Raw genomic sequence first — 14262 nt, 5'->3', positions numbered from 1 at the left:
AGTCCAATTAGGAACAAAAGGCCCTGGGCCACTCCTCTCAGGCTACGCCACTGAGCAGCTTTCAAGGCAGAAGTCTTCAAGGTACGGACTCTGAGTTAATCAAGTCTTGGTTTAATTCCTATTCAACCACATAAAAGCTAAGTCGGTGACCACTTTGAGCTTGTTTCCATAAAGTTACCATGGCAACATGTCAAATCAGGATTAACTGAGATAACATGTAACATTGAACATGGTGCCTGCCACGTAGGTGGTGCTCAGAACTATCCATTGGCCTCTGCCTATCCCTTTTATTTATTGAATCCTAATATTATTTAGTTCTCTGTGGCTTACTATATAGCCAATCACTTTAATTTCCAAATTTTATTTTGTTTTTATATTTAGCAAATGCAAATGCGCACTTGATGATGTACTACCTGGGGTTATAAAGACAGAACAAAAGAAATAATCTCTTGCAGTGTAATTATCAAGTTTAGAAAATGCATTCGCTTACCAGCTCACTGAATTCATTATTGCCTAGGTCAAGTCTCTCCAACTGGGCCAGTTTGTGCATTGACCTATAACAGATGGAGAAAAATACTATTGTGAGGCAGTGCATGACACATTGCTCCAAAAGACATTCCACCCACTCCTCTGTCAGATTTACCAGGGTGTGTAGTGCACAGAAATGGGGGTATTTTTCAGCAAGAAGTAAACTGCAAATATTCAGTAATGTGTGCACACTGCCACCTGAACACCTTTGGTAGCTTAACACGTTGCCAAATGCCAGTCTATGGTTGGAGGACAAGGCTGGCTGCTTAACAAAAACCTGGGAATCTTGTTAAATATCTACATTACTATGAGATACAGGGTCTGGCCTCAACATCCATATTTTTAGGAATCACTACAGGTTTGGGAACCAATGGATGAACCCAATTCTTAGTAAAGCATACTAAAATCACAATATGGTCCCAGTGTCATCATCAATCTTGTCATTTTCTACTTCCCTAAATGAACTTCTCTTATAGACAAACTGTTGTACTCACTGTCTCCTAAACATATTGGCTTGAACGCTGCTCTAGCTCTGAACAGTTGTAAAACCTTGGGCAAGAGTTGGTGCCAAAGGAAGAGGTACCCTAGCCCATCCCATATGCAATCTGCATTTATCAAGCCATTCTTAAAATATAACATACAACATAAGAAAAGACAGAGTTTCAAGTTTTTCATTTCCCCACTAACCAGAATGCTGTCCTTAAGTTCTGACTATACAGAAATTTTGGAGGCATCATTGACTCAAATCTTTGAAATTTTGGTTCCTTCATCTTTAAAATGGATGTAGTAATTATCTTATAGGGCTTTTATGTGCAGTAAATGAAATACTACTGCAATCCAGACACTGTCAGGCACTCAGAAATGCAAAAATATATGTACTCTTTCTTCACTCAGCAGCTGTTATTGAAAGATTACCAGACAATCTTCTGGAGTTGGGACATAGCACTGAATAAAAGAGACAAAAATTCCTGCGCAAAAGGACTCTACATTCCAGTAGGGAGAAGAATTACAATAAATAAAATAATTAAGTAAAATAAAATAATATACTAGATGGTTATAAGTACTATGGAGAAAACTTAAGCAGAGGAGGAAGTTAGGAAGAATTCCTGTTACAAGACTGCAATTTTTAAAAGGGTGATCAGGTAAGGCATTACCGAAAAGATGAAATTTGAGCCCAGGCTTAAAGGAAATGAAACAGCATGCTAGTGCATAGATTCTAAAGCAGCGACTCCACGCTTGAAGACATCCTAGGTGACCAGTGTGGCTGAAGCAGAGCGAGGGAGAGGGGAGGTAAGGAGATGACAATAGGGAGTTAGGTAATACGGGTCTTACAGTCCAATGTAGAGACTGAGGCTTTGATTCTGAGTAAGATGGAGGGTCACTGAAAGGTTTTGATGAAGGGTGCGACTGAAGTGACTGGTTTTAAGAGGCTATCTGTGACTTCATGCTTGTAAATAGACTGAGGAGAACAAAGGTGGAAGCCGAGGGATCCAGTAGAAGGTCAATGGAATAAGGCAAATGAGAGGTGACAGTGGTTTGGACCACGGTGGTGGCCGTGGAGGTAGTGAGAAGTGGTTGAATTCCGGATATATTTAAGATTAGAGTCAAATGTTTTGTTGCTGAAATGGCTGTGGGGAGTAAGAGAAAGTAGAGTCAAATGTGACGAAAAGTGTGTTTTGGTTTGAGTAACTACAAGGATGAAGTTGCCACTGACTGATGGAGAAGACAGGGTGGGACAGGATCTGGGGTCGATCTGAGGTTTGGTTTTAAATGTTCTCACCCCCACCATCCCCCAAGAAGATAAATACATGGGGTGATGGATGTGTTAATTGACTAGATGGGAAGGAGCCTTTCACAATGTATACATATATCAAATCATCACAATGTACATTTTAAATATCTTATAATTTTATTGGTCAATTATACCTCATAAGGTTGAAAAAAAAAAAGAAATATTAAGTTTGAAGTTTCTACTTTAAGGCCAACTAGAAATGTCAAGTAGGCAGTTATATACACAAGTCTGGAGTTCATGGAAGAAGTCCAGGCAAGAGAGATAATTTGAGCACGGTCAGCACAGAGATGTCATCAAGTCTTGAGAGTATGAGATCACCAAGGGAATGAGTGTAGATGAAAGATAACAGATCTAAGAGGACATGAGGATAAGCCAACAAAGAAGACAGAGAAGTGACTAGGGACACAGGTGAAAAACCAGAAGAGTGTAAAGTCCTGGAAGCCAGGTAAAGAAGGTGTTTCAAGGTGGAGGAAATGACAAATTGTGACAAAAACTGCTGACAGATCTGAGAACTGACCACTGGATTTAACAACCTGGAGATTAGTGGTGACGTTGAGAAGATCTGTTTTCTGTTTTAAGCCTTTGTTAAAGCTCTTTTTTCCATTCAATATGCCTTTACTTATACATCTCTCAATACTATGTATTAAATAACACAAATATCTTGATTTCCCTATATCTCTCAAGTTTTAGGGTTATCAAGATGAAAGGCTTTGTTCTTATTACCAAGTAGCTCACAATCTTGAGACAAATAGCTAAGACAAGAAACAACTTTTACCCAATAGAGTAAATGCCATAGAAAATATATGTGTAGTTTTCTAAGAGCACAGAGGAGACATACTTTTTCAGCCTTGAGGAGTGGGAGTGAAAAACAGAAGGTCCTACTGTCACTTCACTTTGGTTTGGAGCAGTTGACCAGGCTACAGAATTAGAAGAGATGGACTTTTGGGGAGGAAATGTCAAAGGGGTGAGTTGAAAGAGATCATGGTCCATTCAAGGAACTACAGATTAGTAAGAATAGTAAGAAATAATAAGAAATAAGAAAAATAGTAAGAAATAAGAAATAACATGTAGGCAAGGGCCGCCAGATCATCCATGTCAAGCCAAGGAGTTTGAGTTTGAAGGTAATGGAACCTTTAAGATTTAAGAACCTTTAGGAAAAATATGTCAGATTTGTATTTTAGGAAGCTCACTTTGGCAGCTTGGAATGGTGTAGGAAATGGGGGGAGGGTGTGCTAGCAAAGAGGCCAAAGAAAAGACTCTCCTGAAATTGATGTGGGATATAATTGGGGCCAGAAATAAGACAATGGCAGTATGGATAATATGGTGGGAAATACGAGAGATGCATTGGTGAAGACATAACTTGCTAATGATGATGACTGATTGGATGTGGGAGGGAAAGGAAAGGAAAGTATTAAAGATAGTTTCTGGACTGAGTAGCAGGGTAGGAATACTGGAATGGAATAAATCGAAGGTTGAGATAGGTTGGAGGTAGTGAATTCTATTTTAAATACTATAGTGATTTTGAGGTGAATGAGAATGAGCTATATTAGGGAAAAACGTGTGTGTGTGTGTGTGCGCGCGCCTGGAGCTCAGGTAAAAGGTCTTTACTGGACATAAAGATTTGAAAAATAAATAAGTGATGTTTCTTGTCTAGTCCACCTAAAAATTCTCTCTCCTTTTTAACTCACATACCATTTCACTTCTTTCCATGATTTACTCGGCATTCACCACTTACTTTCGTGAATTTTTCATATACATATGCCTCCTTTCCCCACCTAGATCTTAAAATATGTTTCCGGATGCCAGAAGGGTGTGTGTGGGACCACCACAGTCCAAAGATCGTTGTGAAACCTTGGCAAGCATTGTATGGAGAACATCTGCCTCACCTCTTCCCAAATATATACCACTGAATAGATGCCTTTAGGAAAGGGGTGTCAGTGGCTGGGCCCCATGAAGAGAGAATTAGATTTTCTTCTGAGCCTGGGAATACTGAAGAGTGGCAGATTCTCTCAAACTTTGTTCCTAGAGCACATGCCCAACAAACAATGAATCCCCCAAATTAGCTTTGGGAACCAAGGTGAAGGACCAAATGACCAAACATGGTAAGTGAATGAGAAATGACCACAGGAGTAGCAGAGCCACCTGCATTTGACTTGACCATGTAGCCTCAGGCAAAAAAATATTATAGTGAGAACCATCATGAACTGAAGATCAGAGCCTTTCCACAATTTCTTGATTCTATGAACTCTGCAGTTCTCACTGATCCCCAAGGAAGGTATCACATAAACCTGAAATAGATTTTTTTTTCTAGCCATAAAGGTTGAGGACCAAGACAAAATTAATTTTCTTAAACAAAGAAATGAATGATATCTTATGCTTGAGTGTCCTAAAGCAAAGTTTATTAGTTATGGGATTTATCTTTTTTTTTGGCTAAATATTAGTGACCTCTTAAATCATCCTTTGTGTGGTAGGGTTTCCAGACTCCCTAAACACCCTGATCATCTTCATCAATGCTTCTCTTCCAAACAGCGCCAGATCAAAATCTGGCATCTATGTTTTTGCAAATAAAGCTTTATTGGACCACAGTCACATCCATTTGTTAACATATTACCTATGGCTGTTTTGCACTGCAATGGCAGAATTGAGTAATTAGACAGAGACCATATGGACCACAGAACCTGAAACATTTCCTATCTCTGAGGCCCATGTGGCACTCAGAATGGAACATTATTTTTTAGATGTGGGCAGACCAAGGCAATGTATTAAAAAAACTATTATTTCTTATATTTCTATTTTTGTAGTTTAACTGATTCCTTTTGCAGGGGAATAGGTAGCCTCTATGTCACACCAAACCTTTTTCTTTTCTCATCCTAGTCTTAGGCTACTGCTTTTGAAATCTTTGCTTCATAAATTTATACCTAAAAACTATTTTAAATTTATAACATAGCTTCCTACCATTCCTTTGCCATTGTTTTTAATGGGCAACATTTTTCCTTTTGCTTTTTCTGGAACAACCGAAAAAGGGCTTTCCCATGAGATTTTCTAAACTACTTCCTGAAGCTTTTTTGAGTACCGTTACTCAAAATATCTTTTCTTCTATTTTAATTTTATCTCATTTTACTTTTATGATCCTAGTTTCCATCAACGTTTAATTACTATATCAAAGTTTCATTCCATCATTACATTTTTACTTCTGTGTTTGAAGTTGTGTTGCCGATATGATTTCTTACATATCTTTAAGTTATTACATTCTTATTTCTGTTTTTTGAGTATGTCATTTAATATTATATCTTACGTTTCACATCTTTCAAGTTGACTGTCTTTCCCACAGGATTTTAGACAGCCTGGAATGCACCGATTGCTTTTCTTGTTCATGTGCTAGTTGCTAAACTATAATCGTTCTGTCAAATTGTCCAAAAAAAGTTTCTTTTAGATGAACGCATGTAAGAGGCTTTTAATTTCATCAGGATACAACCGAGTAAGACTCTGTCAGAAAAATAAAATAGAATTCACAATATTTTTATGTTGGTAGTGTTCTTTGTGAGCATTCATTCATTCACTTACTTTGTTTCTTATGGCAGGCATCATGTGGGCATTGGAGCTATAGAAATTTCTGGGAAGCAGGGTTTCTCAATTTTGGCACTCTTGACATTTTGGACTGGTTAATTCTTTGATCTACTGGCCAACTGAGTACATTGTAGGCTGTTTAGCACATCCTCCACAGTCTCTACTCAGAAAGACTTATTTTCTAAATGGGAATGACTTTTAAATGAATAACTACTTCACAGGGTGATAAGTGCTAGGATTAAAGTATGCATAGATTGCCATAGGAGCTCAGAAGAAGGAACAAGTAACAGTTCAGTAATTATGGAAAACTTTAAGAAGAGGTGACATTTGAGCTGGGTTTTGGAGAACCTCGCAAATGAATCACATATATTTGCACATGTGAAAAGAAACAGTGAAAATACTAAAAGAGTACATCTGAAGCTGAGGTTTTTCTGAGATTGTAGCTTAAATCCATAATACTAACATGTATTCTCAAAGGATGTAAAAGTGAAGAAACTTTAAAAATTCCCATAAGAACTTATTGCGGGAAACCCTATTGTCCTACCCTCATGGCTGGAGAAGGGGACTTCTGGGATGCAGCTATCTCGTGCACTGTAGGATGTTCATCAGCATCCAAGGCCTCTATCCACAGAATATCAGTAGCCCCTTCCACAGTTTTCACAACCAAAATGTCTCCAGACATTGTCAAACGTCTCCTGGGTTGGAGTTGGTGGCAAAATTGCCTCTAGTTGAGATCTACTGTGCTAGAGGAATACGCCAGGCCTTTATCTCCTCTCTTTACTGACTAGTAGGAGGCTGAGCATCTTATTTCCATTTGTTTACCTCCTCACTCTATTAGGTGGGTTTCCACGTGGCCTGTCCTTATGCAATTCAAGCCAGCCTGCTTGAGGGATAAACTCATTTGACTCTGCTCCTTACTCTTTAAAGTGAGCACATGTGGATCTGAGGCCCTTCTCTCCGTCCCTACATGGGAATCCAACTGGTGTGATTCCCCTTACAAATGGCTGGCCCTGAAGATATGATCACCACCACAGGTCAGGGAGCAGATATCAGCACTTGGTCACAAGTTTGGGCCACATTCTTCACCAGTAATGCTGACAATTTGGTCTTCATCTTGCTGATTATTTAGATTCATTTGTAAGTTCACCTAGTTATCTGAAGGAGCAAGTTGGTTATATTTGAAATTGGTTATGTTTAATGATGTTTACCAAACTAGGGTCATATTATATACGTAAAAATTGTAGAAATGTGTAAAATTTCTATGATTGTTACTTTTATCATTGCTGTTTCTCCTGCCTGTCATGTTCTTCCCATAAATCTTCTCATACCTGGCCCCCTTTCCTCAGCTCAGCTCATATGTTTCCTCCTCATATCCCCACTGCCCAAAATAAAGTCTTCTTCCCATCTACACTTCACATAGTACTGTTTTATTCTCTTCTTAACACTGACCACTGAAATATTGAATGCAATATTTTTATTTATTTATTTTACTTAATTAAATATTTAATTTTGAAAATTAAAATATTTTTATTTGTTTGCTTGCTAATTATTTCTCCCCTGCTAGATTGAGGCTTCATGAGAGCAAGTAACTTGTCAATCTTACAAATAGCTTCTCAATCAGTGTTTGTTTAAGGAAGATATTCATATGTGCATGAATGGATGATTCTTTACCAATGAGAAATTTGAATTCTATAATATTTACAAAGACAAACTGCTCAATTTTTATCAGGCATCTACAATTAAATTAACAGTTGCCAAGGAGGCAGCTACAATTAATTAACAGTTGTCAAGGAGATATCCTGATAGGCCTGTTTTAATGAATACTGTAATGAACACATATTAGCTCACTTCCTGTGGACTATGCATGATGATAAAGGCAGATAAGGTTGAGGCTCACAGTCCCTGGGTATCTAACTTGTGTTAAGTTGACTTCCTGACATTTCCTATGATAGCTTTTTAAAAAATTAAAATAATAAAAGAAATACTAGGTGAAACATTCATGTAAATTTTTCACTTCTTTAGATATCTGAAATATAGCAACAAAACTATGAATGTAGAGTCATTTAGGGCATATTCAGAATACCTGGGTCTGAATCCTGATTCTACCACTCACTAGCTGTTTGACTTTAAAGAACATCTTTGCACCTCAGTTTTTCCATCTGTAATACAGGGATAATAATAAGAATTCTTACATCATAGGGTTATTTTGATGATTAAAATATAGGTAAAACACATAAATGGTGCCTGACACATGGTAAGTGCTCTGTAAGTGTTAGCTATTAAAATACTTAGAGAAGGATTTCAGAGTTGGAAATAACTTGAGGTTATCTGTCAGAGTTTCCTAATACTTTCCTAAGGACTTACAGGTGTTGCATGATTTAAAAAAAATTTCAGATGGCCAGTACCTTTTGGCAAATCTTGCTTAAAATATGTTAAATAGGTTTCTTATTGGCAGGACTTCTCAGATAAAATATACGACGTTTCATTGTGATTCTCTAACAGATGGAAATAGTTTAGACTATTTCCTGTTTATATGACCAAAAACATTTTTCTTTTCTTCCTTACAGGACATTTCTTAGACTAGGAGAACACTTTGAAGAACTTTTTGCAGATGAGGAAATGGACTTCCTTGTCCATCCGAATCCATGAAAGCATGGACATACCTAGTCCATGCAAACACAGGCCTCAGTGTAGCTAAGTATCCTATTATGAGTATTTAAATATATCAGATCATGCTCATTTGTCTGCTTGAAAATCTGACCTGTCAGGCTCTGCACTTCAGCCCCCAATATTCACTTCAGGCTCTGCTTGCATTTATGACTGCTTTGGACATGGTTCCCTGGCTTGACTTGCATGTTCCCCTTAAAGACCATGCTGATTTTGCCTTATGCACTGCAACCTCAGTGAAGGGAAATGCTCACTTGTTACTAGAGGAGAATTGGTGACTTGCTCAAGGTTAGACAGAAAGTTAGTGCCAGAGCTGACACAGGATCATCTTTTTTCCCGACACTGGCCAGTCATCTAGATCTGGCCTGAATTGTTTGGCTTGACCATTGTTTAAATATGAATGCATTTATGAAAAGTATATGCTCTACAGCTCACTCTAGACTGTGCCAGGGGTCAGCACGCTTTCCATAAAGGGATAGACAGGAAGTGTTTAGGGCTCTGTGGTCCATATGGTCTCTGTCTCAACAACTCAGTTCTGCCATTGTAGTCCAAAAGTAGCCATAGATGATATGCTAACAAATAGACACGGCTGTGTTCCAATAAAGCTTTATTTACAAAAACAGGGATGACAGATTTGGACCATAAGCCATAGTTTTCCAATCCCTGGTCTACATCAGTCCTTAAAATCTTACTCTATGGGTTTATGATATAAGCCTGGCCCCTAAGAATATTTAAGTTTTCAAACCCTTGAATATAGATATGACAGATAAATTAAGGACTGAGAATATTTATTATTAGATGATTGCCACTAGATAACTATTCATATTTATGTACTATCTGAAATTCTCATTTCTTAGGGTACATGTTACTGGAATCCAGGGATAATTGTTCTTAACACTGTCATTTGATTGCATTTACGAAAATTAAGTCCTTACTAGCATGCTATTACTTTACAATATTTATCCAACTGCAAATCTGGAAAAAGTTTCCAGTTGGAGCAATGATGGAAAATAATGCAATATCTTGGTACATCTATCACTTTGATAAAATTTTACTATCTATGATTTTCTTTTTATCAGATTCAGAAGTTTTATCCATTTAAATGTACAATTACCTCTAAAACCACACAAAGTTGGCAGGACTATTGCTTCTCCATAAATTCCCAAGGCAGTAACTTGGGTTTGCTGACTCTTGCAGGATTCTGCAAATTTTTGGCATGGGCTTATGCATTCCAGCTTTTAACTTGTCTTTCAAATGTGCTCCAACACTCTCTCTAATTAGTGCTATTCACGGCACAAGGAGAGGAAAACTCCTCTCAGGCGTTACTGTCTGATGTTTCTCTCTTACTGAAACTTAGGGAAAGAATAAACTATTTTTTCACTTTGCTTAATCTGTGTCCTATGTTTAATGGATATTTGCATTCATAATTTAGACCTACCAATTTTACCACATTATCAAGTTTTTCCCTTGTTCATAAAATTTCTTTAAATGAATCTTTTATTATCAATTTTTTGAAATAAATCATTCATTACAGCACAGGTACTAAAGACTAGAAGACCCAGGAATTGACATTCTTTAAAAATGCAACAACTGGCATAGCTCATTTTGATGAAACATAAACTTATTACCTTTAAAAACCAGGAAAAATTAAAAATCTAGTGTCCACCGACAGATATAACATAATTTCTATGACGAAATGTTTTATATAAAAATTCTCCCTTGGTTATTACTGTACATTAAACCAACGTCACAGCTATGATATTTACGTACTCTCCATTGTTTCAATTCAATCTCCCCTACGAAGAAGAACAACAAAAAGCTAACCTGGCTTCCTGGGATCTTCCAGAAGGACATGTAACCAAACTAAACACCTATTATTTTGTCAAAGAATATTTGGAAGACAATTTTTTTTTTTTTGTGTGAGGAAGATCAGCCCTGAGCTAACATCCATGCTAATCCTCCTCCTTTTGCCAAGGAAGATCCGCTCTGAGCTAACATCTATTGCCAATCCTCCTCCTTTTTTTCCCCCAAAGCCCCAGCAGATAGCCACACGTCACAGTTGCACATCCTTCCAGTTGCTGTATGTGGGACGTGGTCTCAGCATGGCCGGAAAAGCGATGCATCAGTGCCCGCCCGGGATGCCAACCGGGGCCGCCAGTAGCGGAGCGCGCGCACTCAACCGCTAAGCCACGGGCCCGCCCGGGAAGACAATTTTTTAGACCAGTTTGTTAATGCTTCTCAATTAAGACGTTCCTCCTCGCAGTAATTAAATTGTTTAAATTTATTATATAAACATTTAAAATATATAATTTGCATCAAGCTGTCACATATTTTGAGTATTTTCTTAGGAAATATTTTTTCCTTTTAAATATTCAACATTTAAAAATTTAAGCTGATTTTGTCACGTCTTACTGGAAAAATTTTCTTTCCGATAATTACTTATCTCTAATATTTAATGCACAACATGAAAAAAAGATTCCGTGTGAAGAAATAAACTCACAACTAACCTTTCAAGAATACCTTTAGTTTATATAGTAAGACATGCTTGTTCAATGACATAGATTCAAGTGTAAAGTTGAACCTTAAGAACAGCGACTGGCTATAAGACAAATTCTGCTCTACTGCTTCTAATGAAAGGTCTAATTAGATTAAGGAGAAGCCTGAATTTCATTCTTCTCTAGTCTTCTTGGGTTTAAAACTAGAACCAATCATTCATTCACTCTATACATGAATTTCCCACTCGCCAAAAATTATTGTGCATTCCCAACTCACAACAATGCAGCAAAGATATAATAGTACTTTGAAGGCTTTTTGAGCTCTTTGTGGGGGAAAAGGTGCCATTTAAGCAGGAACTATGACGCTAATCTCTGCGGACGGCTACACTGCCAAAACGGAAGTTCCTAGCTTGCACTGCAGCAGCCCAATCAAAGGGTTATGAGAAACATAATCAGCCATGAAGATGCTCATTTTCACTAGAATATATTGCAACTTACATTATATCCTCATAAAGAGATTTTGAATGCTACTGAAAAAATACTTAGGCCGAGTTAAGCCATTTTAAAACTCTTGTCGATAACTGAGCAGGGAACAACAATAACAACAGGTTCCTTTTCTTAGAGACTCTTTTAACACACATACTCACACACACACACAGGCTCATTATTTCCTGGCTATGCTTTATACAAAAACTTAGTACTTGTTACACTAGGCTCTCTAAATATTAATTTATGTACTTTTGCGTAGATTTGGCCTTAGATCATTGATACTCTAACTGATGTATAATACAGATGCAACTCTGTGACTAAGATATCAGTTAATTTGCACTTTAGAGGATAAAGGCCTTTGAAGTAATCTACCAAGGTAGCCATGGCTGGTTTCCCAGGCAACTGTCACTTCCTTCCCATTCTTGCTTGCCAGCAGTATTTGCCCTGCATCAGAGACTAGAAATGCCGGAGAGTCACTAGGCAAACCTCCTTTTGCAGCCAGAACATGAGCATATGACTCAGTTCTGGCCTCTGGAACAGGAAGAAGAATGTGTTGGGGGAGATTCTGAGAAAGAGTTTCTTCCTTGATTTGAAAGAGGGAGGGAGGCATGAGAACTTATTTCCATGTCCTCCTTTCTTCCTCTTTTTCCCATGGTTGGGTGAGAATGTGATGTCTGGAGTTGCAGCAGACACTGTGCAGTCATGAGGTAACAAGTCCAAAGATGAAAGCCAGCATGCTGGACATAGCAGTAGAGAAAAATGGAAAAAACCCAGGCTTTTGATAAAATCACTAGGCTATTGAAGCAACTCTGGAACTGCTTACCTTGAGACCTCGTCATACGCAACAACATACCTTCTATTTAAAAAGTTACTTTTACTAGGAATTCTGCTTCTTATAGTCGAAAGCATACTTCCTAAAACACTCATTCTACTGAGCTATTGGGTACTTATAAGAGTGTTACATGGTTTGTTGGTGGCAGAGCTGAAGCAAAAATAGAGGTGTTTTAAGTCCCAAAAGAGTCTGATACACCACACGTTGAGTTTTAGTAAATTTTAGGCGAAAAATATAAAAGGAATAAAAAACAAATAATTTTAACACTTTCGTTGTTGACTAGAAAAAATTTTTTGACAATACTAAGCTAAAAAAACTAATATCTTACTACTTAATTAAATTAAGTACATGGGTGCTTTTGGGATCATAAATGATCAAGTACGTTTTAAATAATTTAAAAAGAAATAGAAAATATATAGGAAAGTATTTGTATAGTTTTATATGTTAATCATGAGGTTAAAAAATGCATTTCTATAAATCAAATAGAGTTCAGAATATTGTTTATGTTTTTTCCTTCCCACATTTGGCTTTCCAATTTGCTAGCTTTCCACTTTGACAATTTCGTTTTCATAAATTATTCTGTGGATTTGGGTATGATTTCTGATGTTTATAATTTCTGTTTTTCGGAAACCGTGACTGTGATTCTATATTGTTGTTTATTTTTTATTACTTCATAGTTTCAGAAATCAGGGAAAGTTGTTAAAATTTTTCAAGTTTGTATTTCTCTTCTCTTTTATATTTATCACATCTTCAAAGAAAATTACTCCACAAATCTTTTTCTCTATATTCGATTTGTCCTGAAAATAATATTTGCAACAGACTCTACTAGATATTTTTTCTTCTGTGTAAAGTTATTGCCAGAGATTATTCCCTTACCATTTGAATGCTAAAGCTTACATTATACTGGTATATTTTTTGATAGTGTCTATCAATACATAGAAATATAATTAGATGTTTTAAAAGTAATTGGAATGATGTGTGCGTTTTAGCTGCATATGTTCATTTAAAACAGCAATTTAAGAACAAATTTCACTTAGGATAACTTTCTGATTGGCCTTAACCAGGACTAAATTTTTTGCCATTGATATAATTTGGCATAAAGATTATCATGCTAAAATATGATTATAACAATCAGCACTTAGAATTTGTGAAATAAAATATAATAGGATAACTATCAGAAATAATGGACTATACAATAGAAATAACAGTGGGTAAGAAATCGACTCTAAATGAGACCATTGTGAAATGTGCCTTATAATGAAAACTCATTTCAACAAACTGTAAAAGTCACTAAAATCTAAGCACATTATCTCTTATGGCTAATTATATTTTTATAAAGTAAATTTTGCTTTAAAATAGTCATAAGTTCAACCATTGCTTCTCACCATACTCTCAAGAAAAATTACATTTCTGAACCCAAATTTTATTGAGGAAAGATTAACTTTTTGTCAATGTGACAAAACACTTAGCTAATTGCCCAAAGAGGAAGAAGGGTCTAATTCTTTACATCATTGTTATCACTGTAGACAAAATAGCAAGTTGATTATCTAAACACTTTACTTTTTTACTACACTGATACTTCACTTTATAAATCCTATGTAAATTAAGCCTTTTAAATTCATTAACCAAATAATTCTTTCATTAATTTAACAAACATCTACTGAGCACACGTTAGATGCTAGGCTAAGGGCTGGGACTAAGATGTGGTTGCTGCCTTTAGGTACTTCACAACCTACTGGAGTGGTCATAAAGGCTGACAATTAACAATAATAATGGATATTATGAGGTTTTTATTATGAGTGTGATAGTGATCCAAAGATTAACAAAACAAACACAGTCCTTGTCCTAACGGAGCTTGCATTCTGTCAGAAAATTCAGAAATAAAGTGATTA

The 14262-nt window shown here is 36.6% G+C and overlaps 1 protein-coding gene across 3 annotated transcripts in view; it reads right to left on the bottom strand.

Moving 5' to 3' along the window:
- LRRC7 (leucine rich repeat containing 7) overlaps window positions 1–14262 on the bottom strand; it is a 395243-nt gene that overhangs the window by 175664 nt on the left and 205317 nt on the right. For all 3 annotated transcript variants that reach the window (XM_058537060.1, XM_058537063.1, XM_058537067.1), the window contains exon 7: window positions 491–554. In XM_058537060.1, the coding sequence (XP_058393043.1) occupies window positions 491–554 (64 nt within the window). The remainder of the gene's footprint in view (window positions 1–490; window positions 555–14262) is intronic.

Source organism: Diceros bicornis, chromosome 4 (assembly GCF_020826845.1).
Source record: "Diceros bicornis minor isolate mBicDic1 chromosome 4, mDicBic1.mat.cur, whole genome shotgun sequence".
Lineage (NCBI taxonomy): Eukaryota > Metazoa > Chordata > Mammalia > Perissodactyla > Rhinocerotidae > Diceros > Diceros bicornis.
Note: the sequence above shows the minus strand (reverse complement) of the source record. Positions and strands in the feature narration are given on the sequence as shown.